The sequence below is a fragment of the Engystomops pustulosus genome, chromosome 4 (assembly GCF_040894005.1).
Source record: "Engystomops pustulosus chromosome 4, aEngPut4.maternal, whole genome shotgun sequence".
Taxonomy (NCBI): Eukaryota; Metazoa; Chordata; class Amphibia; order Anura; family Leptodactylidae; genus Engystomops; species Engystomops pustulosus.
The window spans coordinates 71,916,816-71,943,098 of NC_092414.1; the positions used below are offsets into that span (position 1 = coordinate 71,916,816).

At 42.5% G+C, this 26,283-nt stretch overlaps 1 protein-coding gene across 2 annotated transcripts in view; it reads right to left on the reverse strand.

The window, feature by feature from the left end:
* The window catches only part of FBXO38 (F-box protein 38), a 33,856-nt gene extending 20,591 nt beyond the window's left edge, over window positions 1-13,265 (reverse strand). The window contains exons 1-9 of one of the 2 annotated variants that reach the window (XM_072146218.1): window positions 13,100-13,265; window positions 11,563-11,715; window positions 10,235-10,368; window positions 6,334-6,497; window positions 5,964-6,129; window positions 5,734-5,871; window positions 2,865-3,002; window positions 1,989-2,082; window positions 169-299 (exon numbers count right to left, since the gene is read on the reverse strand). In XM_072146218.1, the coding sequence (XP_072002319.1) occupies window positions 169-299; window positions 1,989-2,082; window positions 2,865-3,002; window positions 5,734-5,871; window positions 5,964-6,129; window positions 6,334-6,497; window positions 10,235-10,368; window positions 11,563-11,690 (1,093 nt within the window). In that variant the 5' untranslated portion in view covers window positions 11,691-11,715; window positions 13,100-13,265. Of the gene's footprint in view, window positions 1-168; window positions 300-1,988; window positions 2,083-2,864; window positions 3,003-5,733; window positions 5,872-5,963; window positions 6,130-6,333; window positions 6,498-10,234; window positions 10,369-11,562; window positions 11,716-13,071 lie in introns of both variants that reach the window. The other variant, XM_072146219.1, reaches the window with a different exon arrangement.
* Window positions 13,266-26,283: the final 13,018 nt, after the last annotated feature.

Genomic DNA, 26,283 nt, shown 5'->3' on the forward strand with positions numbered 1-26,283 from the left:
TCTGTGAACTGTGGCTATTTAAGACCAACTACAAAACGGTGGGGAAAAGAAAAACAAATCACTGATTTAAGACTGTAAATCATTCCTTCCAACCTCTACAGTGTGGATGTGGGGCACATGGTCACAATTATTCTAAGATGCATTACTGCTTTGCAAGCTTTTACTTACATTGTAACAAGAATTCATCCACATATCCTAAATGTAATGTTTCAAATTGTGGAAACTCAAGCTCAGCCATCTTGAGCGCTGAGAAAACGCCATCTTTGGTCAATGAAGGCTGGATGCGTACTTCATGTAACCTTCAAAGAAAAAAAACAGATAGATGAAACCCTTGTCAGCTTCCACCGGTTCTTCTCTTATTATCAGGAGGTCAGTCTCATTGGTTAGACAGCTCTTAATGGTTGATGAGGCAATTTAGGACTTCTCTAGTCACACAATATTACTGGGTTCAGGTCATTTTTTCAAAATTTGTTGTCATAAAATAGTAGAAGGTGAGGAAGGTAGATTTAGAAGCTGTGTTATAGACTGATGGCACACAAGTGAGTTTGCTCACAAACTTAGGGCTTATTCACGACAATTCATAATCCCCACATAATGCGGACCGATATCCAAATGCACCATTTGCGGCCAGATATTGGTCTCCATTGACGCCTGGTCACTGTGCGGTGGGGCACACGTTGCCCCACTGCACCGTGATATTGCACAACGAAATAGGACATGTCCTATACTTTGCCGTGTTACGGCGCCAGCCCTGCGGTGCTCTATGGAGAGGGGGATGGGTAGAGCAGTGCTTATCCCTCCTCCTCGCCAGCGTGCTGCCTACGGTCGGGTGGGCACAAGTTCCTGTGGATGTACATGTATTTACCAGTGCAATGTTAAGGAGCTGTACTGAATGGGCAGGCCGAGTTCAGTTCATTAGGTTGATAATTCCACTAGACTCCAACTGTGATCAGCTGCCGAGATGCATGAAGGAAACACAATTATACCGCAACATGTGATCACGGGGGAAGCCTTTGTATTAAGTTTCAAAACGCACCGTGTGAACGCAGCCTTAAATCAAATAAATAGGTGGAAAGGACAGTGATCAATATTCAAATGTTGTGGGCAGGCTCCGTAGCCAGGTAAGGGAGATGAAATAGAGACACTGTCCTTTCAGCTCCATCATACGGAGGACAAAGGTTTTATTTTTTTTTTTTTAAGCTAAAATTATGCCAAAACTTACAGAAAAAGACAACCAAGAACAGCCAAGTCTCACAGCTTGTAATTCAACAACTTACAAAGCAAACAGGGGATCAGATATCTCTGGTTCTCCTAATAAATTGGTGCTGGCAATGTCCCCCCATTTGTCACACAATAATAAAATATGCTGATAATATTGTCTAACAAAATGCTCCTTTACAGTGGACAGCCACAAATAACTACTATCGTGTGATAAAATCACCTATTCCTAATACACTGCCAAGCACGGTTACAGAATTTAAAGTACTATATAAACTGGAAACAGTGATAAATAGATATGAAATAGACAAATTAAAGGAGACGGATAACTAAACAGATTGATGATAAGCATCTTCACCCAGGCATTCAGCCTTGGGGTATTATAGGCGCAATACATCCTCTGCCCATAAAAGTCCACATGCAGTGGGCTGCTTTAGGACAGGAGGCCCCAGGCAAATGCCCAGTTTGCCGCCCCGAACACTGGCCCTGACCAGCCCATGCCCCCCCCCCAGTATATAGCCAGACTATAACCAATGCTCAATCTAACAGTAAAACTCACTGTTATCTGTCTGGAAACAAGGGGAAAAAAATGGGTTATGGCAGAAAGATCATACTTTACAGGATTAATTCATAATCTTCCCATGGAGACTTTTTCTTTCTTTTTTTTTTCAAACAAAGGCTGAACATTAAAAACAGGAATTCTTTATACCAGACAGTTCATTCACATTTTATTTTAAATGCAAAGGAGCTATAAATTACAGGTAGCTTACCTTCTAGCAGCTGTGATAATGAGGTAGCCAAGATCAACTTCCAGAGCGTTCTTACATGCGCCTAATACAATGGTGTGCAAATTACGGAATCCACCTAAAAGACAAGTATTATCGGCAGATTTATAAAAAGTGTCCTATGGTTAGACAGAGTTAGACTAGACCGTCTTCTTCTGCACCAGATTCATACAAATCTCTGGTGCTGGATGATAAATCTGTCCTAGAATAAGACTGTCTAGTCGTAATCTGCACTTCCTATTAGTTGGCTTACTTTACTCCAGAATATTCTGTCGGGTCAGCAGTATTTCTGGCACACTAACCTTTTTGGTGTGAGACCACGCCCCCTTTCTTAGGCTACATCATTTTTGACAAGCTAGTTGTTGGAGGGCCAGAAAACGGTCCAAAACCCTTTTATACATGAGGTGCAGTGTTTTAGTGCAAACTACGACAGAATTCGTCCCCATTATTTTCGAATGAAAAATAGAACAAAATAATTAATTGATCCCAATAAATATTCAGATTCTTTATGAAAGATTCTTGTAGTTGGTGTTGCACCCACTCATATTATTCTCTGTGCTGCTTTCCTATTCGTTTGTCAGGGTGCTGTGGTGGTGCTGGTCATGGTCACCCAAGGCATGTAGAAACAGTTATTGTTGGCCATGGCGGCTACACAAAATGCTGATACATTTGAGCTTCTTAATTTGAGCCTTAAGTGGAAACCTTTCCTGTCAATTTATTATGATATTTGTATAATACATATGGCTTTGATAAGTCTGATATGTCTAGTCCTTCATAGTTTTGCATTTAGTCAGAAGTTTATTTTAGATCAAGATCCAAATATTTCAAACCCCCATTATCCATTTACCAGTTATCACTTACCGGACCTCCAGCTGTCCTCCACCACATGTTGTATAAGGCCCCCGAGAAAAGGAACTCTAACAAGCTCTAGATGTTCCAGGTTTCGTGCAGATGCCAAACCAGTGACCAATGGCACGTACTTTAAGGAATTTGTGGGCCCTTCAACAACAAATGTACATCAATCAAAAAGATTACAATGAGAGGTTTACATTTTCCAAAAAAAAAATACAATACATGGAACTGAAATTGGATTATTCATAGGGCATATACAGACAATCACAGGAGAAATACACTTCTAAGGGTACATTCAGCTGGAAAGGAGGAGGAGGTGACCCAATTATAGATAAAAGCGGGGACATGGCCGCACACACGGGGAAAGATAGAGCATTCTCTATCTTTTCCCCTGGTACGGCACGGATCAGTGCCATTGTGCCGCCATTGCCGTCAGTGGGGACGTACATCTGGCTGCAAATTTGCGGCCCCATATAGATCCCCCCAGACAGCCATGTGAATGTGACCCAAGGCTGCATTCACAGGAACGTGTGATTTCTCCAGTATCAGCATTTCCGTGCCATATGAGACCATATTTACGTGACGTTTTTCATCCGTATGCAACACACATTTAACCCGTATTTATATGTCCCCAGAGACTTCTAAGGGCATCCAGAACTGAAATACGGGAGACAATAGGACATGCTCTATATTTTTAAACTGTTCGTATACAGTACGGTGTAAACAACATTCCCCCCCCCCCAATGGAAAAAAAAAAGTACAGTAGGGGTAGCATACGGCCATTTTCATACGTTCATGTGAAGTCAGCCTTAAACTGAAACACAAACAACTTAACTTAAGACCCTGGTGTCTGGCTGTTACTCCTGGAAGATTCAGCAGCAATATATATATATTATATATTTTTTTAATCTAATTTTACAATCACACAACAAAAACAATACCCCCCCCCCCTTCCCTGAAGAGTCGTACAGCTTAAATCGGCATTTACACCTGGATATTATGGCAAATGACATACATCAGTCAAGAGACTGTATTTACAGTAGGTTATACAGAGGACAGTATATACTATCCCATTTGTAATGTGAATTTACCGTAGTCATTGCTCAAGAATGTACACCAAGCCTAATACATCAGCAGTTACTGAGTGCCCACCATTGATACAACATAAAAGCATCTAATACCCCTACAGCACGCGGACGGTAAAACAGGCGAGTCACAGCCCCCAGATTTTCTCAAACTGTCTCTCCGTCTTCTTCTTTAGATATACTCCCTTCTCTAACCTTATTATCTTATTCATTTTATTGATATTCTCCTGCTTATTAGGAGGGGTAGCCTGGATCCAGTGGTATGCAATTCATTTCCTTGCCTGGTACAGCATCCAGGCTATCCCTAGCTTCGCTCCCCTTTTATCCACCACCTCCTCCACCTGTCCCAAAATGCATATATTAGGAGTAGCAGGAAGCTGCACATCATATATTGTTCTTACCAGTGTGTAGCAAGTGTGCTCCCTCACAGCCACACCAAGGGCAATTGTCATTACTCCTTATTCTCACTTTATGCAACCACGCATCAAACTCACCTGGGAGTGGGTCCAAGGGGAGGAGCACCAATTTGCCCCGATTTATCTGAATACCAGAATACCCGCCATAATCAGTAATGAGGCCCATGAACGAAGATAGGGAATACTGTACGTTATCAAGAAATAACAACATGTCGCCCACATAAAATGCTATGCGTTCTTCTAGAGGTCCCTACTTGAACCCCCCAATTTCCCTTGAGGCCCTAACATGCATGCCAGCGGCTCCACCACCCGGGCAAACAGGAATGGAGATGGGGGAAGCCTTGCAGAGTTCCCCTACACAACTTAAATGGATTTGTCAGGATTCCATTTACCCCTGGCTTTTGTTTGGAGTACAGAAGTTGTACCCATGCCAGATAATACGGCCCAAATCCCACCCTACACATGACAGCCCATAAAAATACCCACTCAACGTTGTCAAAAGCTTTGACAGCATCGAGCGAGAGGACAGCCCTGCAGGTTGCATTCTCCGGGGACATGTGCAAAAATAGAAGCAAATATTAATAGTGGTGGATTTACCCGGCATGAAGCCGGTTTGATCTCCATGCACCAGGTCCAGAATGACTCTCACTAGCCTGTTTGCAAGCACTTAGGAGCGATATGGGATGCTAGTACTCCGGCTGAAACGGGTTTTTGTCGGGTTTAGTGATCAGTACTATTATGGCTTCGTGCAAAGATGTAGGGAGGTTGCCTGTGTCATGAATAGTAGCTGCCATCTCAAGAAGTTTAGGCAACAGTACCCCTTGATACTTTTTAAACAGCTCCGCGGGGAGAGCAATTTATATATTTAGTGCATCTATTTATGGGGCATCGTCATTAGTTTAGCGTTTACTCTCTACACTGGAAAGTTGCAATATTAGAGCTTATTTGGGTGATAAAGATCTTCTTTCAATATTGCACCTACACAGAGTCTTAGAGATTGCACAGCATTGACAGTGCCTGCTTTTACTTCTGGCTACGGCCTGTTGACTGTAGTGGGCATGCACTGCTGATGTGATGTCACCATGAAAACAGGGACCAGATGCACCCATGAGAGAAGAGCGTAGCTAGTTTGTTATTATTTCACCTAGTGCTTTATATCCTGTATCTATGCAGTCAAAGTACTACATAGAACTAGCAAAAGTAAATCAAGTGTCCACAATCTGTTACATCTGTCAGATCCTTCAGATAAATCAGTGATGGAGTCTGTATGACTCCATATAAATAACAGAATAACCACAGAATGGGGACTCAAGTTGAATATAAAAGAATAAAACATGTAAAGCATATGTAGTATAAAGTCAAACTTAACCCTCTTACCAGCACAATTTCTCATCACAAAGGTTCGTAGGCTAATGCACAAAAAGTCTTTAAAAGGCTGAGGTTTAGTAAGACGCACCCACTTTAAATACAGATGACGTAGCATAGGAATGCAGGGAATTTCAGGAACGTTCACTCCTGTGTATAAATTAAAAAAAGGCTGCTTAATAACAAATGATAAAATAAGAAAAATCACTGAATTACAATTTTTGGAAACATCCAATACCTACCCACTAAATGCAATGTCTGGATTTTCGCACCAATGGGTATTTTGAGCTTATTTTCTAGGGGTATAGGGAAGGATCCATTTCGATTCCGGAACTTGCCTAAAATGTGAACTTGTGGCATGTACGTCCATATAGCTTCTACCAGTTCAAGATGTGATGTCTCTACACCCTATAGCACAGCAATAAAAAGAAAATTCGGATTTTTTTTTTTTTTTTTTTTTTTTTTAAACAGATAGTCCAACTCCACAGAAGTCAATGGAAAGGGACGGCAATTGAACATATCTAAAGAGAGAGCTGACAGATGACATCACAGCAGGAACAGGCAATGCTAGATCTGTTCCTGTCTATTTGGATGTACTTAAAAGGCACTCACCAGGAGATTTGGACATGACTGCAAAGCTTCTAGCACACCGGGAATGCTGAAGGCCTCATGGCCCCGAACTCTGCGCCTCTCCAAATACCTTGGGTGAAGGCCATAAAGCTGTTCAATATCTGGCATTTTCTTAAGTAGCTTCAGAAAACTGGAATCAGTAAAACCTACAGAATGGAAAGCAAGTGATATCAATTACTAATACCATGTGTATGGAAACCCCAAAACATTAGGCCTAATAAATTAAACTTAGAATTATTAGTAGTATATTAAAATGAACTAATAATTGTAAGGACCATTCTATAGAGGGTTTCCAGGCGCAAGAGGTTTTGTCTTTTTCATCATTGCACTTATAGCTATAAGCCATTCTCTTTATTGGTTTATTAGGTAATGTTAATACCATAGAATATGTTTCCTTAGTTAATCTTAACCTTACCTTTTGAGTCGATACAATTACAGGGATAGCAAATGTATACACTTTTATTAGGGGGAAAAAAAAGTATCACAAACACCACTTTGCAAAACACAGTATGGTACTTTTTATTTTCTGGTGACAAAAAAAAAAAAAAAAATCTACAATAGGGTTTATCTTTGGCACTTGCAGGATGCTTTTCTTGCCATAATTTATTTATATAGTTAAGCATTTAATACTTATTATTATTTATTTAGATGAAATGGGTAAAACTTACTTTTAGTTAAATAAATATTCTTCAGGGCAGGCACTCTCATGGTTTAAAGATAGTGGGCATTGACAGTCACATACGGGTTTTCCTCTCCTATGAGCAACTGGCCTGAGCTTTTAATATCCCCCAGCAAGGTTTCTTTAGGTTTCTCTGTGCCATGAGCTGCAGTCGTAATTCCCCACGTGTACAAAAAACAACGTTAACAGCAAAGTAATTATAGGCAAATCTCCTCTTTTCAGCTGTTGTATTGCATTTCCATGTGTTAATGCCACTTGTGAATGCACCCTCATTGGGTGCACTCACAAGACCCCTGTGGCCTTACATCTCAAGTCACGTCACTTGAGGACTGCAGGCTCACCAATACGTGCCCCCTACTGTGAACAGCAAACTTACTTCACCATTGATATCTCACCCCACTGCGCCAGATTAGAATGGACTTGATCCCATTATCCCTAGTTGTCAGAGGTAAAGGACCACAATATGGTGTGGTGATGTCCACAATTGCAAATGCTAATGTTTTGGAATGATGTGCTATCATCATTGACTGATCTTGTGGAAGCCCCTATAGATTTAATTACGGCAATTTATCAATTTGGTTTATTGGACAAAGAGCTATGGCCTCATTACGATTGGATTCTTCTTTGTGAATCACTCTTCATGGCTGGATGGACGGAAAGGTGGTGCGACCCCCCCCCCCTACCTCTTTACTCAGTGTTGGCTCGTTCATGTTCACTAGGTAATCTCTTCTAATAAATATTCAATATCTTTGGGCTTCCAGCTGTGTTTTGTTACTTTTGCCTGGTTTTGCCGCTAACTGTACTACCTGATTAACCCCTCATCACCGATACTTGTTTTCAGCTCCATGACCAGACTCATTTTTCGAATCTGACATGTCTCCCGATAATTGGTTATAACTTCGGAACGCTTAAACAAATCTAGGCGATTTTGAGACTCTTTTCTCAAGACACAATGTACTTAATTTTAAAATTTAAGTGATAAGTTTTGCATTTTATTCTGGAAAAAAATTACAATTTGAAAATGAAAATTTTTTCTGAAATTTTGCCAAAGTTCTGCATTCCAGACAGGAAGTAAAATTACCCCAAAAGCTAGAAAACTAACATTTATGGAATGTCTGCTTTATGTTGGGATGATATTTTATGCGTCCTCACCTTTTTCTAGGATGTTATGAGGTGCAGAAGGTGCAATTTTTCTCATTTTCATGAAAATCGCCAAAACTCACATTTTGAGGGACAACTCAGCTTCCAAGTGACTTTGAAAGGCCTAAATTATAGTTAAACCCCATAAATTACCCCACTATATAAACCAGACCCCTCAACGTATGTAAAACAACTTCTATTAAGTCTATTAACCCTTTAAGTTTTTCACATGGGTTAAAACAAAATGGAAGTGCGATTTAGAAACTTGACTTTTTTTGGAAAATATATTCATTTAGGCCAAAAATGACACTTTCATAATGACCAAAATGAGGAAATTCTCTGCAAAATTTGATGCCCAATTTTTCCCAAGTGTATCCACACCCCATATGTGGTGATAACCTGCTGTATGGGCGCATGGCCAGGATTAGGATCAAAGCAGCGTCCTTCAGAGCAGATTTGTATTGTCACATTGTAAAGGTTATAAAATTTTTATATTTTTTTGGTAATGTGAACATAGGAGGCTTATTATTTGCGGGATGAGATACAATGTATAGATAATTAATTTTGGGGGTCTATAGCTTATTCATGAGATTTTATTAACTACCGCACATAAAAACCTATTAAAACCACATTGTTTTAACATCTTTTTAGGGGCATAACTTTAGTATTTTTTCTATTGACAGGTCTAGTTGAGGGCTTATTTTTTGCAAAAAGAATTGTTCTTTTCAGCTGTATCATATAAGGGCACGTAACTTTTTTTGATCATTTTTTAGAACATTTTTTGTAAGAGTATTTGATTAAAAATGGTATATTACGTGAAGTTTTATATCATGCTCAGTTACTTACAGCTGGGTCCTGTCAGGAGGAAGAACCCGGCGTGCAGAGGCAGCCTCGGGGCTGCGGAAGAATGGATCAGATCCCCCGGTAGGCACACGGGGTTCGATCCACGGTGGGGTTAAACACCCGGAATGTCCCGAAATCTTCTTCTGACATGGTCAGAAGAAGTACCCTTAATGTCCGCCATAAAATCCCGATAGGGCGGTCATTAAGGGGTTAAATATCATGATAGTGCACTCTTTGTATACTGCTGGTTTTGCTTTGGGAGAAGATTTTAAGTCTATTTTTGATTGTTTTGCATGTCCCTCGCCTGTGTATTTTTCCCACTACTATAATAATAACTGATAACTTTTAGTCTCTAAAAAAAAAAATAATAATAAATAAATACACAAAGAATACAACTCTGTATGAAGCCATGTATTAAGTTACTGCCAGAAAAAAGCAAGAACCATAAGAAGCAGGTGTGCACACACACACACACACAAGTGCTCATATAACCATAAGAAGCACATTGTAATGAATAGGTTAACCCGAAGCAGCCTCGGGTCTTCAGAAGACCAGAGACTGTCATGACGACGGGGAGCGTCGATCCTCGGCAAGATGGTGGCGTCCATGCGTCGCCATCTTTTTGAAGCCGCCGGCAGCGATTAGCGGAAGAACACCCGCGATTTGTGCTGGCAATATGCAGCAAAGACTTACCGGCTATGTAGAGGGCTCAGTCCGTGAGCCCTCTCTATGCACCAGCACCCGGCATGTGACGTACTATTACGTCACATGTCGGTAAGGGGTTAAAGGACATCTAGCACCAGGATGAAAGACTGTATGCAAATGAGTCTAAGAGGCTCTAGGTACCATTAACACTTAGGGAGCATGGAGCCCCTCAGGCTCATTTGCATACAGCTCTTCACCCTAGTGGTAGAAGCTAGAATAGAAGAAAGAAAGACACATGTCCCCAATGACTAACATCTCCAGCAGAAAAAAAGCTGTGGGAAGTAGATAACAGGTATGCCAGCAGGCATAGTCCTGTACACTGTCTACCAAGAAGCTCATTCACATAAAGATAAAAATGTTTCATCCAAAACAGATCGCCTAGAAACCGGAATAATACGAGAGAAAACTCATGGGTTTTCATTTGTGCAGGATCATTTTGGAACTGATAATCCAAACTTAAAACTATAAAACTTTTGTTGAAAATGTTAAGACAATATCAATACATTAGCAGCTTACCTGTTGGCATATACTCCCACCAGCGTCCAGCACAGAGGTCAACCATTTTGACAACCCGCAGGTACAGAGTCACTGCTTCCTTCAGCTTCCTTGACAAACATTCCATGCACATTATATCTTGTAATGGCAGATATCTACCCATCAATCCAAGAAATGGTGTTAGAAATTACGCTTTAATTTATAAAATTTTGTTATATCAGGTGTGACAACATTTCCATAGGTTTTCTTATTCTAGCAGAGCATGACCAGGGTTAAACAAGATGCAATTCATTTAATAACATCAAAAAGGGAGTATATTCGGAGTTAAAACCTTGACCAATTAGAAAATACTTCTCACTTGCCCTCACCTTACCTATAGCATTCCCACATAAATGTTGCCTTTAAATTTTTGGTGCATTTTTTTAAAATAAATCTGTTATCAATTATGACCATGTCAAACTGCAGAGACCCATACAAACTTTACCTGTGTGTTTCATTACTAGCAGCAGGACTGTGAAATACGCGCTTATATTCCAGTAATGTAACTGGACACAGAGCACTGGTGTGAAAGATCTCTTCACTAAATGTCCTATCCTTTTCATACAGTAGGTGATCAATAATTAGGAGATGGGAAGAGCCAAATCACCAAAGTTCTGCTGGAGGTGTCAGTCTTTACAAAGCACCTCACATTGTACTGTACATCAGTTGTGCTTTGTATAGCAGCTCAGTCTCAATTACTTGAAAAGGTCTGAAGAGCAAAGCCAGTCAAGCAGAAGTGTTGCTCACTGAAGCTCCACATCCATGTCAAAAAAGGGAAACTCAGAGGAATGAGCTCCAATGTTACCCTCACCCTGTTCTGCTATTACATAAATAGGTTTGCCATGCCATTGGCAAACCGCTAAATAGAAAATTAATAAATAATTATTTCACCAAACAATGCTACAGCAGTTAAACATTTTGTTTTTCACCAAATTCTTTAATCCTTAAAGGAAATCTACCTTCTAAATCAAGCGTGATAAACCAGGGGCACCTACTCAAAGATCCAGGCTCCTAAACAGTGTAACAGGCTGTGAAGCTACAGCACAGAGAGGCTCTGGAAATGCCTCCCAGAGACTGTATAGCTGACTAGCATAATTTTAAAAGTTGATTTTTAGAAGGAAGGAGGCCACGGATAACACATATAAGATTACCAATCACAGTGCCTGGATCCATGAGTAAGTGTCCCCAGTAGAATTCCTCTAACAGAATGGTCAAGGTAAAAACTCTGATCTCTCAACTCCAAATGGGGTTCATTACACTAAACACATCAAAAGTATGATCCAGAAGTTCAGAGCAGGCATAACACTCACTTAAATATATGACAAAGCACTTCATGGGAGAGCTGATTCATATAATCCTTAGGATCGCTGGATTTGCTATTCTCTACACCATCGACATTCATTCTGCAAGGTTTTACCGATTTTCGCCGGGGTCCCATCTTTAAAGGCTAAATCTCTAAACAACTTTTTAGTAAAAAGAAAAAGCCAAAAGAACAGAATTTCAAAATCACGTACAACTATAGTATAAATACAGGATAATAAATGTAAAAAATAATAACAGCGAGTTCTTCGTTTTGCTTTTTGGATCAGATAAAAGAGGGTCAGATGCTTCAAAATATTTTTTCTTATATGTGGATCCTGCAATCTGTATGCTGTGGATAATTGATGTGATATAGTTAGTGACCATAGTGACAAAATAATCACGGACTGCACACTCTTCCATCTACTAATACGGGAGGGGGCGTGCATAGCCCCAGGATGTCACAAGAAGTCCCGAGTCCGGCTGCCTGGGGTCATGTGACTAGGAGCTTTCACCAGGAACAGAGAAACTTTAGTGGGGCAAGTACAACATCGGAGACCCTATTAGGGTCTTATCCGTAACCTGGTAAAAATTCTTATTAGTGGCCAACACCTTTGGCCATTTCTAAATAAAACAGTTATAACAAATACAAAACAAAGGTGGAACAGAGCGTAAAAAGTTCAGGTGAGCACCATGAACATGTGCTTTTCAAGGGCCACAAAAACAAATCCACACACCGGTTTTGCGGTCCATGTGTCATCTGCATCTGTGCCTTATTCCCGCAATAACGGTCCGTGAATTATCCATTTGCCAAACCATGTCAATAACTTGTCTCACCCTCTAGAAGGGTCGATTGAATGTGTTACCTAGCAATGGATCAGCAGATACGCATGGCACACGGATGAAACCCATGTGGCATCACTTTAAAAAGACTGATCCATCACCTTGAAGGGCCACTTAATTGTATTACCTAGCAACCGATCCTCAACTACGGACAGCACAGGGATGTCACCTATGTGCCATATGTATTCTATGAGAAGACACAAACACGGCCTGAAATAAAACCTGCTCTGAGATTATTACTACCACAATGCAGATCAGTGAATAACACATTCATGTGAATGAGTCCATTGAAATGAATGTGCCAATGCGTCATCCACATAAAAAAAGAATATAAACATTTCATAGAATCCTTTTATAGGATGAAGTGATGTCAGACAAGAGAATAGCCTATCCTGATGATGTCACAGATGTGATGTCACTGATGTCACTAGAGCAGTGGCTGTGATGAGTGATGACACCACACAGGGGCCTGATGGGACTTGTAGTACAGAGAAGTCCCAAGTAGGACGTAATGGCCAAGTGACATCACCCCGGTGGCTGTATATAGGGCTGTATCTATGTGATGACTGCTATGTCACACACCAACAGGGCAAGTCATTAGTGTGAAAGAGAAACTTGGAGCTGTAAACAATATCTGTATGACAAGTGCAGTGCAGCAGGGGTGTAACGCCCGTTACCTTCCGCTACCAGCGTCCGTCACTTTACCTCCCTGCCTGGCAGACGGTACAGGCCGGCCCCGGGCAGTCCAGCTGCTGAGCTCCTCTGGATACCGGAAGCAGCGCACAGACAGCCCAGGCAAACACTTCCTGACTGAGCCCCGCCCCTTACTGTGGTGCAGCCACTCAGGGCACGCCATCTGCACAGCCAATGACAGCTAAGTTGTTACTGTTATAGGAAAGGCACGCCGACCATAGGGAGTTTTGATTGGTAGAATATGAACATGTGACTGAATTGCGTCACGTTGCTGACATCGGCACAGAAGAGCGCGCGTCTCTGTGGTAAAGTTGCGTCTCCCGGCACCCAGTCTTTCTCCCTCAGGATTCATGGAAGGTCGTGTACAAGACTGCCTTCTGCTGGCGGGATGTGAAAGGATGCAACCAGCCGACTACTCATATAGGGCCCTGGAAGACCAGAAAGTAGATGCATGTTCTCCAATGTTACAATTCCTTTTAGTTTTTTCTACTCCATGATACACAATGTGAAACCCGTGCACAGGGGAGAACCTAAACTCTCTGCTGCCTGAGGAGAGCTAAAGAACAGCGCCCCCTGTTCCCCATCCAGTAGTAATATATCAGGCTATGCTGACATCAGGTGTGAAGAGAAGATATATTAAAGGGGTTATCCAGGTTTAAAAAAATTTTTATGGCCGGGCTCGGGAGGGCTAGTTAAACATAATAAACATGTACTTACCTCCTCCGGCGCCGCTGATGTCCCGCTCCGCGGTCCCTTCGATCCGTGCCCCTGTTTGTTTACAGGGGCACGGAAGCCGCGCACAGGGAGCTTCCGGTCCGTGATGTGGACGGCTCCTCCCATCCGTCCCTATCTCTCAGCGTTGTAAGCGCATGGGAGCTTCCGGCCGGCCGGAAGCTCTCTGTGCGCACTTGTAATGAAACCGGCGCACAGAGAAGACCGGCCGCGGCGCGGGACATCGGCAGCACCGGAGGAGGTAAGTACATGTTTATTGTGTTTTTAAATAGCCCTCCCCAGCCCGGCCATAAAAAACCAGGGACCTCATTTTTACTAAAGACAGATTGTAAAAGCCCATCTGGCCACCATGCTAATAACGGGTTGGACCCCCTTTTGCCTTCAGAACTGCCTCAATTCTTTGTGGCATAGATTCAACAAGGTGCTGGAAGCATTCCTCAGAGATTTTGGTCCATATTGACATGATGGCATCACACAGTTGCCACAGATTTGTCGGCTGCACATCCATGATGCGAATCTCCCGTTCCACCACATCCCACAGATGCTCTATTGGATTGAGATCTGGTGACTGTGGAGGCCATTTGAGTACAGTGAACTCATTGTCATGTTCAAGAAACCAGTCTGAGAGGATTCCAGCTTTATGACATGGCGCATTATCCTGCTGAAAGTAGCCATCAGATGTTGGGTACATTGTGGTCATAAAGGGATGGACATGGTCAGCAACAATACTCAGGTAGGCTTTGGCGTTGCAACGATGCTCAATTGGTACCAAGGGGCTCAAAGAGTGCCAAGAAAATATTCCCCACACCATGACACCACCACCACCAGCCTGAACCGTTGATACAAGGCAGGATGGATCCATGCTTTCATGTTGTTGACGCCAAATTCTGACCCTACCATCCGAATGTCGCAGCAGAAATCGGGACTCATCAGACCAGGCAATGTTTTTCCAATCTTCTACTGTCCAATTTCGATGAGCTTGTGCAAATTGTAGCCTCGGTTTCCTGTTCTTAGCTGAAAGGAGTGGCACCCGGTGTGGTCTTCTGCTGCTGTAGCCCATCGGCCTCAAAGTTCGACGTACTGTGCGTTCAGAGATGCTCTTCTGCCTACCTTGGTTGTAACGGGTGGCGATTTGAGTCACTGTTGCCTTTCTATCAGCTCGAACCAGTCTGCCCATTCTCCTCTGACCTCTGGCATCAACAAGGCATTTCCGCCCACAGAACTGCCGCTCACTGGATGGTTTTTCTTTTTCGGACCATTCTCTGTAAACCCTAGAGATGGTTGTGCGTGAAAATCCCAGTAGATCAGCAGTTTCTGAAATACTCAGACCAGCCCTTCTGGCACCAACAACCATGCCACGTTCAAAGGCACTCAAATCACCTTTCTTCCCCATACTGATGCTCTGTTTGAACTGCAGAAGATTGTCTTGACCATGTCTACATGCCTAAATGCACTGAGTTTCCACCATGTGATTGGCTGATTAGAAATTAAGTGTTAAAGAGCAGTTGGACAGGTGTACCTAATAAAGTGGCCGGTGAGTGTAAGTGTGTGTTATAATTTACTCTGGCATCCTGATAAAATCCTGGGGTAGTCACAGGGGTTGGGCTTTGGTTTGGATCCATTTCAAAATACAACATGTGACTTGTCTGAGCTGCAGGCTGCCTCCATCTTTGTGCTCCTGTGCAGCTCGTCCCTCCCCCACTGATGGCAGGCTGACCAGGCTGTGACCTCTGAGAAGGAGGAGGAGCTGTACAGGAGCACAAAGGTGGGGGCCAAGCTCTACCACTACAACATACACGCTGCAGAGCATCTCACACACACATCACTGACCCCACTTCAACATACACGCTGCATCTCACCCACATAGTGCCAGCACCACCACTCCATTATACACTCTGTAGAGCATCTCACCCACACATCACTGACAGCACTCCAACATACATGCTGCAGAGCATCTTACACACACATCACTGACGCCACTCCAACATACATGCTGCAGAGCATCTTACACACACATCACTGACACCACTCCAACATACATGCTGCAGAGCATCTCAAACTTACACATCACTGATACCACTCCAAAATACACGCTGCAGAGCATCTCACACACACACCACCACTCCACCATAGACAAATTAGTTGATCCTTTGCCTCTACGTTTACCTACTCCAAGAATAAGGAAAAAAACGTGGTACCTTTCCGATCTAACGATTTAGTACTCACGGGGACCGTCTTTAGTTCATACTCAATGTCCTCAGTTTTCTATGCATAGGGCATAGGAGTCTTCTTACGAGGTGCGATGTTTCGGCACGGCGTTCCTCCTAGGGATTTCGAAGGTAGCGCGTAGCCTCTGTGCTGCTCCTAATTCCTCCCGTCTGGGGACTGCTTTTTCGTTCCGTTCACCTCGTTCCTTCCCCTGATCGCTATTCGAGGTAGGAAGAAAAGGCAGAAAACGATGGTGCAGTACTTTTCAGTTTCTTAAAAACTATTTTATTAGGAATACTCACAAGAGTAGAAGATAAAAAGGCCTTAATATAAAAGAACACGCTCGGTACAACTGCCCGACTCCGAGTTTCGCCTGGTATGGCTTCTTCCGGGGCTTACCGGTGTGTTGGAATACGTGTCTTATATATACAAATTTTATTTATATATAAAAAAAATTTTTACAATCCATCAGAAACCGTTTCACATACAACTTTATAACATTCGTATCAGTGAAGCGTCTTAATATACAAAATTTCTTCCAATAGTCATATAGTGTTTTTGTCCAAAAAAGCAAAAAGGACAAGATAAACAAAGGGAACAGCATTTAGCAGCATTTTCCTAGGCAATTTAGAGAAATGCTAATAGTTCAACACCGTGAGTTTAAACATGAATTCATTCTAACCTAATAAAGTGCTTAGTGATTTTTAAGGTGCTAATAAAATCTGTATTTTTTATCCAGAAGTTTTCTGTGTATATAACATTCTTCATTTTCCATATCCAGATTTATAATCTCCACATCGATGGGGCATCCTAATGTACGGAAATTCTTTTAAGGCACGATGTGCTTTTTATATGTGATAACATATGTTTTAGTTTATACTGAAATACAGGCAGTCCCCGGGTTACATACAGGATGGGGTCCGTAGGTTTGTTCTTAAGTTGAATTTGTATGTAAGTCGGAACTGTATATTTTATAATGGTAGATCCAGACAAAAATATTTTTTTTGCCCCAGTGACAATTGGTGTTTCAAAATTTTTGCTGTAATTGGACCAAGGATTATCAATAAAGCTTCATTACAGACCCCTTACAGCCGATCACTGCAGTCTGGGACTATTGTAAAGCATCCAGAGAGCTTCACCAGTGGGCAGAGGGGTCCGTCTGTAACTATGGGTCGTCTGTAAGTCGAGTGTCCTTAAGTAGGGGACCGCCTGTATACTAATATTGAAAACTCCAAGAAGTGAATGGGGTTCGTAAAGTGCTTAGTGATAATAAAGTGCTAATGTAAATGCAAATTATGAATTTTTATAAAAAACATTTGATCTTAAGGTCTGCATTTAGTCCCAATGGGATTAAGGTTTTTAGATGGAAAATCCAAAAAAATTCTCTTTGGCTCATTTTTTTAATCAGATCTTCCCACCTCCAATGTGGCGAAACCCGTTCTAAACTGAAAAAAGAGGTACCGATAGGGTTTTTCTGATGGTATTGTGCGTAATGTGCCAACAGAGAGTGGTCTTACTTCCCTTTTCTTATGTTTCTGAAGTGCTCAATAACCCGAGTCTTCAGTTTCCTTATGGTCCTTCCTATATATTTAAGCCCACATGGGCACACTATCACATAAATAACTTGGGTGGTGTCACAGGTGGCAAAATGTTTGATGTTATATGTCAGGGAATTGTCAAATGCTGAAAAATTATGAATTCCTCCAGTGTTGATTCTGCCTATATTTCTACACGCCTTACAATGTGTACATCTAAAGAAACCAGTATGTGCTGTCTGTTCTTCAAGATTTCGATTATTAATGCTACTGTGTACTATGTGATCCTTAATATTTTTTGCTCTCCTGTGGATGAATTTGGGTGCCGCTAATAGGGATCCTATCACCGGATCATGTTTTAAAATGTGCCAGTTCTTCTTGATGTTTCGGCGAATATGATAGGAATCTTCTGTGTATTCCGTGATAAATGGGACCACAATTTGCTCACTCCCCTCTTCTCTGATTTTTAAGGGCAACTTCTTTTCTATCGTAGAGCCCTCCCCTTCTAATTCTATAATAGCTTGATCGATATCTTCCGTCTTATAATTTCTCTCCAGAAACCTATGTTTTATAAGCAGACACTGTTCAATATAATCATCCCTCTTACTGCAGTTGCACTTTATTCGTTTGAACTGCCCTTTGGGAATGTTCTTTAACCAGGGGGCATAATGACAGCTAGCATGCTCAATAAAACTGTTGCAGTCTGTCTCCTTAAAGAAATTTTTAGTGTATATGGTGTTGTTTTCTTTTATCAATTCTAAATCTAAAAAGGAAACACTCGTCTTACTATGATTTGAGGTGAATGTACAGTTTAAGATGACTTAGAAAAGGATTATGGTGGAAAATATATTTATTCTCCCAAGATGCCATATATAAGTTGGCATAGCAGGGGGCGAATTTCGCCCCCATTGCCGTCCCAGATTGTTGGAGAAAGAATGACCCCTCAAACCAGAAGTAGTTCCTTTCCAAACCAAACTTTATCAATTTAATAATAAAGTCCTTCTGCTCACTAGTTATATTGTTGGTATCCTCCAAGGTGGATTTAATAGCTGCTATACCTTGTTTGTGTGGGATGCACGTATAGAGCGATGTAACATCGCAAGTGCACAGTATGGTGTCTGTATCTACTCTAATATCTTTAATAAGTTCCAAAAGGGAACCTGAATCCCTAAGATAGAGAAGATATTCAGATATTCGGCTAGATATCGAGTCTATGCCTGCCACTATTGGGCGTCCAGGGGGTGATGTTTTATTTTATGCAGTTTTGGTAAGAAATATATTGTTGGGGTTTTAGGATACTTTATATACAAATACTCAAATTCCTTATTGTTGGTTATACCTTTCTGTTTTGCGTCCTCTAGGATCAGGAATAACTCCCTCCTGTATTTCTCCACTGGGTTATCTCTTAATTTCAGGTAGGTAATTTGATCTGATAGGATCCTATTCATTTCCCCCAAATAATAATCCCTATCCATAATAACTACCCCCCCCCCCCTTTATCCACAGGTTTTACCACTACTGATGTATCTTTTTGAAGATCTTTTAAAGCATCACGTTCCCCTTTTGTTAGGTTTGGATTAGACCTTCTTGTATTGATTTGCTCCAATTCTCTGTTACGATCCTTTTGAAGGAATTGATTCAGTCATTATTTGATAGATTAGGAATAAATTAAGATTTCTCTTTTAGGCCACTGTGTATATATTTACTCGTTTTTTGGTTTTTCTCACCAGGATGTGTCATAAAATATTTTTTTAAATTAATATATCTTATAAATTTCTGAATATCGATATACACATTGAATTTACTCATCTCCTTATCTGGGATGTATTTTAAACTTTTTGCTAACAGACTAATATGCCCTTCTGAAAGAATTTTTTTACTAAGATTAAAGATACCTTTTTCTTTTGGGTCTATTATTCTTTCTGTCTCTTTGGAGCCATCACATTTACCTCCATCTTTCATTTCTCCTCTTCGAGTTTTTCTAACTTTCTTTTTATTGGGGTCGATTTCTGTGGACTTTCTTTGTGTGTATCCTGTACTCGAGTCAGTTGCCCATTTCCCTTTTGTTGGTGTGGAAAATTTCGTTGATCATTAGATGGATTACCCTGTTGATTGAGAATTACATCCTCCTCATAATAGTTCTGTAACGGAGTGTATCTGTTAGTGAGTGTCAGTGACCTCTTTGGAGGGTTTTGCTGTGAATGGTGCTGGTAATTGCAAGAAGGATCACTTTGAGCTTGATATCTTGATTCCGATGGATACTTTTTATTATATATATATTCCCTACTTTGGGGGGTATCCCTATATCTCATTTCTGATGGGTACATTCTATTTTGTGTATGCTCCCTATACCGGGGAATTTCTCGTAGGGGGTCTGTCCTGACGTACCCCCAACGTTGGGTATAGTTAGTTCTGTTGTAATTACCTCTATTGGGTTCTCGCTGTAACTGATTTGAGTTGTAATTATTATACCTCACACCATAATTTCTTTCATCATTCCGATATGTTGGTATATATTTTGTGTCATTATCCCGTGATCTCAAATCAGCTCTCCCTCTAGTGCCCTCGTGACGCTGTTCAATGGGGTTTTCTTGCCTAGTCCCTTCCTGATTCTGCTGTCCCTGGTTGTCTTTGTGCATTTATTTCTGCCATCTAAAGACAGTATTATTCTCGTATTCATTTTTTACTTTACTATATTTATGCTGTTTTTTCAAATGGACCTCCTGTTCCACTTTCCTCAATATTTTCTGACAATGGTTTGATAATTCAGTATAGTCTTCTAAATTCTTACATGGTTCTAGTTTTACCGTTAGTTCCTCTATGGATTCGTTTAGATGTTTTAACTTTCTCTTCCGAATATTAAGAATAAAATCCATTGCCTGGAAAGAGCATTGACTTAAAAACTCCTCCCACAGTTTTTGGTGTTGCAAATTATTATCACCGTTCAGTGGTAAGTTCCACCTTAGACCCTCCGGAATAATTTTCTCCGAGAGGTATTTTTCCAAGGAGGCAACGTCCCACATCAGGGTGATTTCTTTCGATAGTAAATTCTGTAATTGTTTAAAAATTGTCTCCAGGTCATCCGACTGTTGGATTACCGGAGGTTCATCCAGATTGTTAATCTCTTTCATTAATTCCTTCTTAGTAAACTCTCTAAATGAGAAAATATCCATTGCTATCGTAGAATGTAAATACTAAACAGTATTAAAAAGTTTGAGCAAGAAAGGGTAAGCACGGACCTTAATAAATAACAACAATATGATTACCCTTGCTCGCAGGCAAATAGAGGGAACGGCGCAAGGAGGATACAGGTTGAAAGGTCCAAAAGACCTTATGTTAACCATACAAATTAGTTGATCCTCCGCCTCTACGTTCACCTACTCCAAGAATAAGGAAAAAAACGTGGTACCTTTCCGATCTAACAATTTAGTACTCACGGGGACCGTCCTCAGTTCATACTCAATGTCCTCAGTTTTCTATGCATAGGGAATAGGAGTCTTCTTACGAGGTGCGATGTGCGATGTTCCGGGGAAGGAACGAGGTGAACGGAACGTAAAAGCAGAGGAACAAGTCCCCAGACGGGAGGAATTAGGAGCAGCACAGATGCTACGCGCTACCTCTGAAATCCCTAGGAGGAACGCCGTGCCGAAACATCGCACCTCGTAAGAAGACTCCTATGCCCTATGCATAGAAAACTGAGGACATTGAGTATGAACTAAGGACGGTCCCCGTGAGTACTAAATTGTTAGATTGGAAAGGTACCACGTTTTTTTTCCTTATTCTTGGAGTAGGTAAACGTAGAGGCGGAGGATCAACTAATTTGTACTGTTAACATAAGGTTTTTTGGACCTTTCAACCTGTATCCTCCTTGCGCCGTTCCCTCTATTTGCCTGCGAGCAAGGGTAATCATATTGTTGTTATTTATTACTCCACCATAGACTCTGCAGAGCATCTCACCCAAACATCACTGCTAAAACTCCAACATACTCTCTGCAGAGTATCTCACTCGCACATCACTGCCACCACACCAACATACGGGTACTTCACGCAAAAAGGCGATCTATATCGTCATACATTGAAACTGTCACCATGTGTAAACACATGGTGACAAGTCCGTGACGGCAGCTGTCAACGACAGCGAATCATCACGGACATCGGGCCAGGGACCTATCACAGCCGTCCCTGCCCGACGGTCACTGTGATTGGTCAGGGAATCCAGCCTGACCAATCACTGTTAAAGAGGGAGGGGAGAGCTCGTTCCCGGGTCTGATTCTGTCATATTTCGTGACAGAAGTGACAGGATCAGAGCCGTGAACCGAAGCTCTGTCCCCTCAGTGTGTGGAAAGTGCCCCCTCACAAACAAAGATCCCCCAAAACCCAATCCGACCCCCTCCACACCCCTGTTCCTCATCTTTATTCAGTGTGACAGCCGGAGCTGTCATTTTTTTTTTTTTTTTTTGTGATCAGGGCTAGTGATCAGGGCTAGTGATCAGGGCTAGTGATTAGGGCTAGTGATTAGGGCTAGTGATTAGGGCTAGTGATCAGGGCTAGTGATCAGGGCTAGTGATCAGGGCTAGTGATTAGGGATAGTAATTAGGGATAGTGGTTAGGGATATATACTGCATACACAAAAGCAGTATATAAAGTCGTACACAGACCTTCAGCGTTTGTATCCCTTCCTGCCCTGACATTTCAGTTACTGTTTCTTGTTTTATCATAAAATTTTAAAAAATATTAAAAAAAATACTAAAAAATATAGTTTCTAGTTTTATAGATATAGCCCCCAAATATGTTTTCTCCCCAAATTCCAGCATTCAGTTCCAACCCAGGAATAAATATTAATACAGATGGGTACAGGGAACTTGATTTTTTTCACATTTTTTTTTACAGAGGAATTTGTAGACCTAATGGTTACACAGACAAATCTGTATGCAGAACAGTTTCTGGCCGGTCACCCCACATCTTATTATGCTAGAAGCCAGAGTTTGCACCCCACTAATGCCACAGAATGAAAAAAATTCTGGGGGCTTTTTCTTAATATGGGACTTGTTAAAAAGCCTAGAATCCGGTCATATTGGTCCAGTGACGTTTTATACCACACACCAATGTACAGGGTTGTAATGACAAGACCACGTTTTGAGGCGCTGTTAAAATGTCTGCATTACAGTGATAATAGTCAGTGTCCTGCTGCTGGTGACCATGCCCAAGACCGATTGTTCAAAATTAGGCCAGTAGTGACTCATTTTAATGAGAAATGTATAGAGGTTTATACCCCACAAAAAAATGTAGCCATCGACGAGTCACTTGTACTTTTTAGAGGTAGGCTTAAATTTCGGCAATATCTGCCAAGCAAAAGAGCTAGATACGGGATCAAAGTTTACAAGCTCTGTGAAAGTGAAAGCACATACACCTACAAATTCCGTATCTATGAGGGAAAGGACTCCCAGATCTGTCCACCTGAGTGCCCCCCTGTCCTAACCACAAGCGGTAAAATTGTGTGGGATCTTTTATTCCCCCTGATGGTTAATCACCTTTACATAGATAATTTCTATACAAGTGTCCCTCTCTTTCAGTGCCTCCTTGAAAAAGGAACAGTGGCCTGAGGAACAATAAGGAGGAATCAAAGAGGCCTCCCAAAAAATCTGGTGGACCTTAAATTGAGACAGGGTGAAAGCAAGTCCTTGTGTCAGAGTAACATCATGCTGACAAAATATAAGGACAAGAGAGATGTGTTTGTCCTCACATCTATCCATGCAGATTACAGCACCCCTGTCTCTGTTAGAGGAGCCAATGCCACAGTCCTCAAGCCATCCTGCATACAGGAGTACAGCCAACACATGGGAGGGGTTGATCTAGCCGATCAAATGCTACAGCCATATAATGCGATTCGCAAGTCCCGCACTTGGTACAAAAAGGTTGCAGTGCATTTAGTACAAACTGCATTGTATAATTCCTTTATCATTTACCGCAAGACCCGGCAACAAGTAACAGACTTGGCATACCAAGAACAAGTAATTAAGCAATTACTGTTCCCAGAGGGTGAAGAGGGTGCGAGCACATCCCATACTAGCCACGCCAGCAGAATTGTGCCAGGACACAAAAAGACGGCCATACAAAAAATGCCGTGTGTGTTACAAGAAGGGAACACGCAAAGATACCGGTTATCAATGCGACACTTGCCCAGATAAGCCAGGGTTGTGCATCAAAGACTGTTTCCGCGCTTACCATACTTCGCTGGAATATTAATTTTAGTGTTATTTTGTCATTTTTGTTATTTTTACATGATCCTGAACAAACATGCCCAAAACTTCATTGAAATGTTGGCCATTTACAAATTGATATTATACCTAAAATTTAAAACCACATTTATTCATTATACCCCTAGATGAATACAGAAGGAACAAGTGTTCTTCACAACATATGCAAATAGATTTTGCCTGGATTTAACTTTACTAGCCCCAAAAACTTTCATTATAGATGAATAATTTCTGCTTTCTGGGTGTTGTTTTCAATAAGGTTCACTTATGGTGGTGTTACATTATTCTGTTAGCTCAAATCTACTATAAGTGTGGAATCGGGCCTATAAGTCAATATTGCTTTATCCTTGAAACCTTTAAGGGTTTCGTTTCCAAAATGGGTGTCAAGGTTCGAGGTTGTGGATCCTCTGGACCACTGCGGATGATAACACAAGCCACAACCTGGGACCGGAGTCTAAGTGATACCCGGTTTTCACCAGAGCCCGCCGCAAAGCAGGTTGGTCTTGCTGCGGCGTGGTACCACCAGGTCGTTCCACAGGCGTGACTTGTCCGCAATGGCAGCCAAGGTCGGGGTACAGAAACGGCAGGCAAACTCGTAGTCGGGGACAGGCAGGAGGTCAGGACGGGCAGCACAGGATCGGAGTCAGAGACGTAGCAATAGGTCAAGGCGGCGGCAAAGGAGCAAAGTCAAAAACAGAACCAGGGTCACAACGGAAAATCACATAAACAGCGCACGGCATAAACAAAGCTTTCTCCAAGGCACAGGGCACAAAGATCCGGCAGGGATCACAGGAAGAGGCAGGAATAAATAGTTTACCTGAAATGGCCAGCGCCAATTAGCGGCGCGCTGGCCCTTTAAATCTGAAGAAGTTGGTGCACGTGCGCCGTAGGAGCCGGGGACGCGCGCGCACGGCTGAGGACGGAGGAGCAGCGGCAGCCGGGATTGGAGAGGCCGGGACAGGAGCCGGGACACGTAAGCTGCGCTTGCGGCGCGCAGGCGGGGAGCGAGAGGCACGGGTGACCACCCGTGACAGTACCCCCCCCCTTCGGCCTCCCCCTCCTCCTGGGCTGGAGAAATTTCTGCAAGAGGTCCTGGTCCAAGATATTGTCCTCGGGCTCCCAAGATCTCTCCTCTGGCCCGAACCCCTTCCAGTCAACCAAGAAGAACCGCTTACCCCTCACTGTCTTCATATCCAGGATTTCCTTAACCTCATAGATGTCAGAGGAGTCGGCCACAGGGGCAGGAGGGGAGAGTTAACGGGAGAAGCGGTTCAAGATAACAGGCTTAAGCAAGGAGACTTGGAAGGAGTTCGGGATGAGCATGGTGGGAGGAAGACGCAGCTTGTAGGAAACTGGATTGATGCGATTCAGCACCACGAAGGGACCCAGGAAACGAGGACCAAGCTTGTAGCCAGGAATCTTAAGTCGGACATACTTGGAGGACAACCAGACTTTATCACCAGGATTGAAGACAGGAGAAGGCCTGCGTCTTTTATCGGCCTGGGACTTGATTCGAGCCTAAGCCTGTAGTAAGGAAAGACGAGTCTGTTCCCAAATGGTCTTAAAGTCCCGCACCAATTCCTCAACAGCAGGAACTTCCGATGGCACAGGCAGGGGCAGAGGAGGGCGGGGATGCAATCCATAATTAACAAAAAATGGGGCAGAACCCGCGGATGAAGAGTCCAAGGAGTTATAGGAGAACTCTGCCCACAGCAACAGAGTGGACCAATCATCCTGACGGGCAGAAACAAAATGGCGTAGATAGCAGCCCAAGGTCTGGTTGACTCTTTCCACTTGTCCATTGGACTGGGGGTGATAAGCGGAAGAGAAGTCCAATTTCACCTGAAGTTGGTTGCAGAGAGAACGCCAGAATTTCGAGACAAACTGAACCCCACGGTCAGAGACGATGTGCTGGGGAAGTCCATGGAGTCTGAAGATGTGATGGAAGAACTGGCTGGCAAGATGTGGAGCAGATGGTAAACCTGGAAGAGGGACAAAATGGGACATCTTCGAAAATCGGTCAGTCACCACCCAGATGACGGTATTGCCAGAAGAAGGCGGTAGATCCGTAATAAAGTCCATGGCGATATGAGTCCAAGGACAGCTGGGTATCGGCAACGGCAGAAGAAGACCAGCAGGCTTGAGACGTGACAGCTTATTTCGGGCACAGGAAGCACAGGAACCCACAAAATCCCGAACGTCCTTGGCCAGATCTGGCCACCAGTAAAACCGGGAAATGAGGGCGATAGAACGCTGCACCCCAGGGTGCCCAGCCACACGTGAGCAATGTCCCCAAGACAGAATCTTCCTACGTAGAGCAGGTTGTACGTATGTCTTGCCAGGAGGTAGTTGACGAAGATCCACAGGCGCAGCCAGTACGGTCGGTCAGGAGGAATGACATGCTGAGGAGCCGGTTCCTCCCCAAGAACATCCGAGGCACGAGAAAGATCGTCAGCCTTGATGT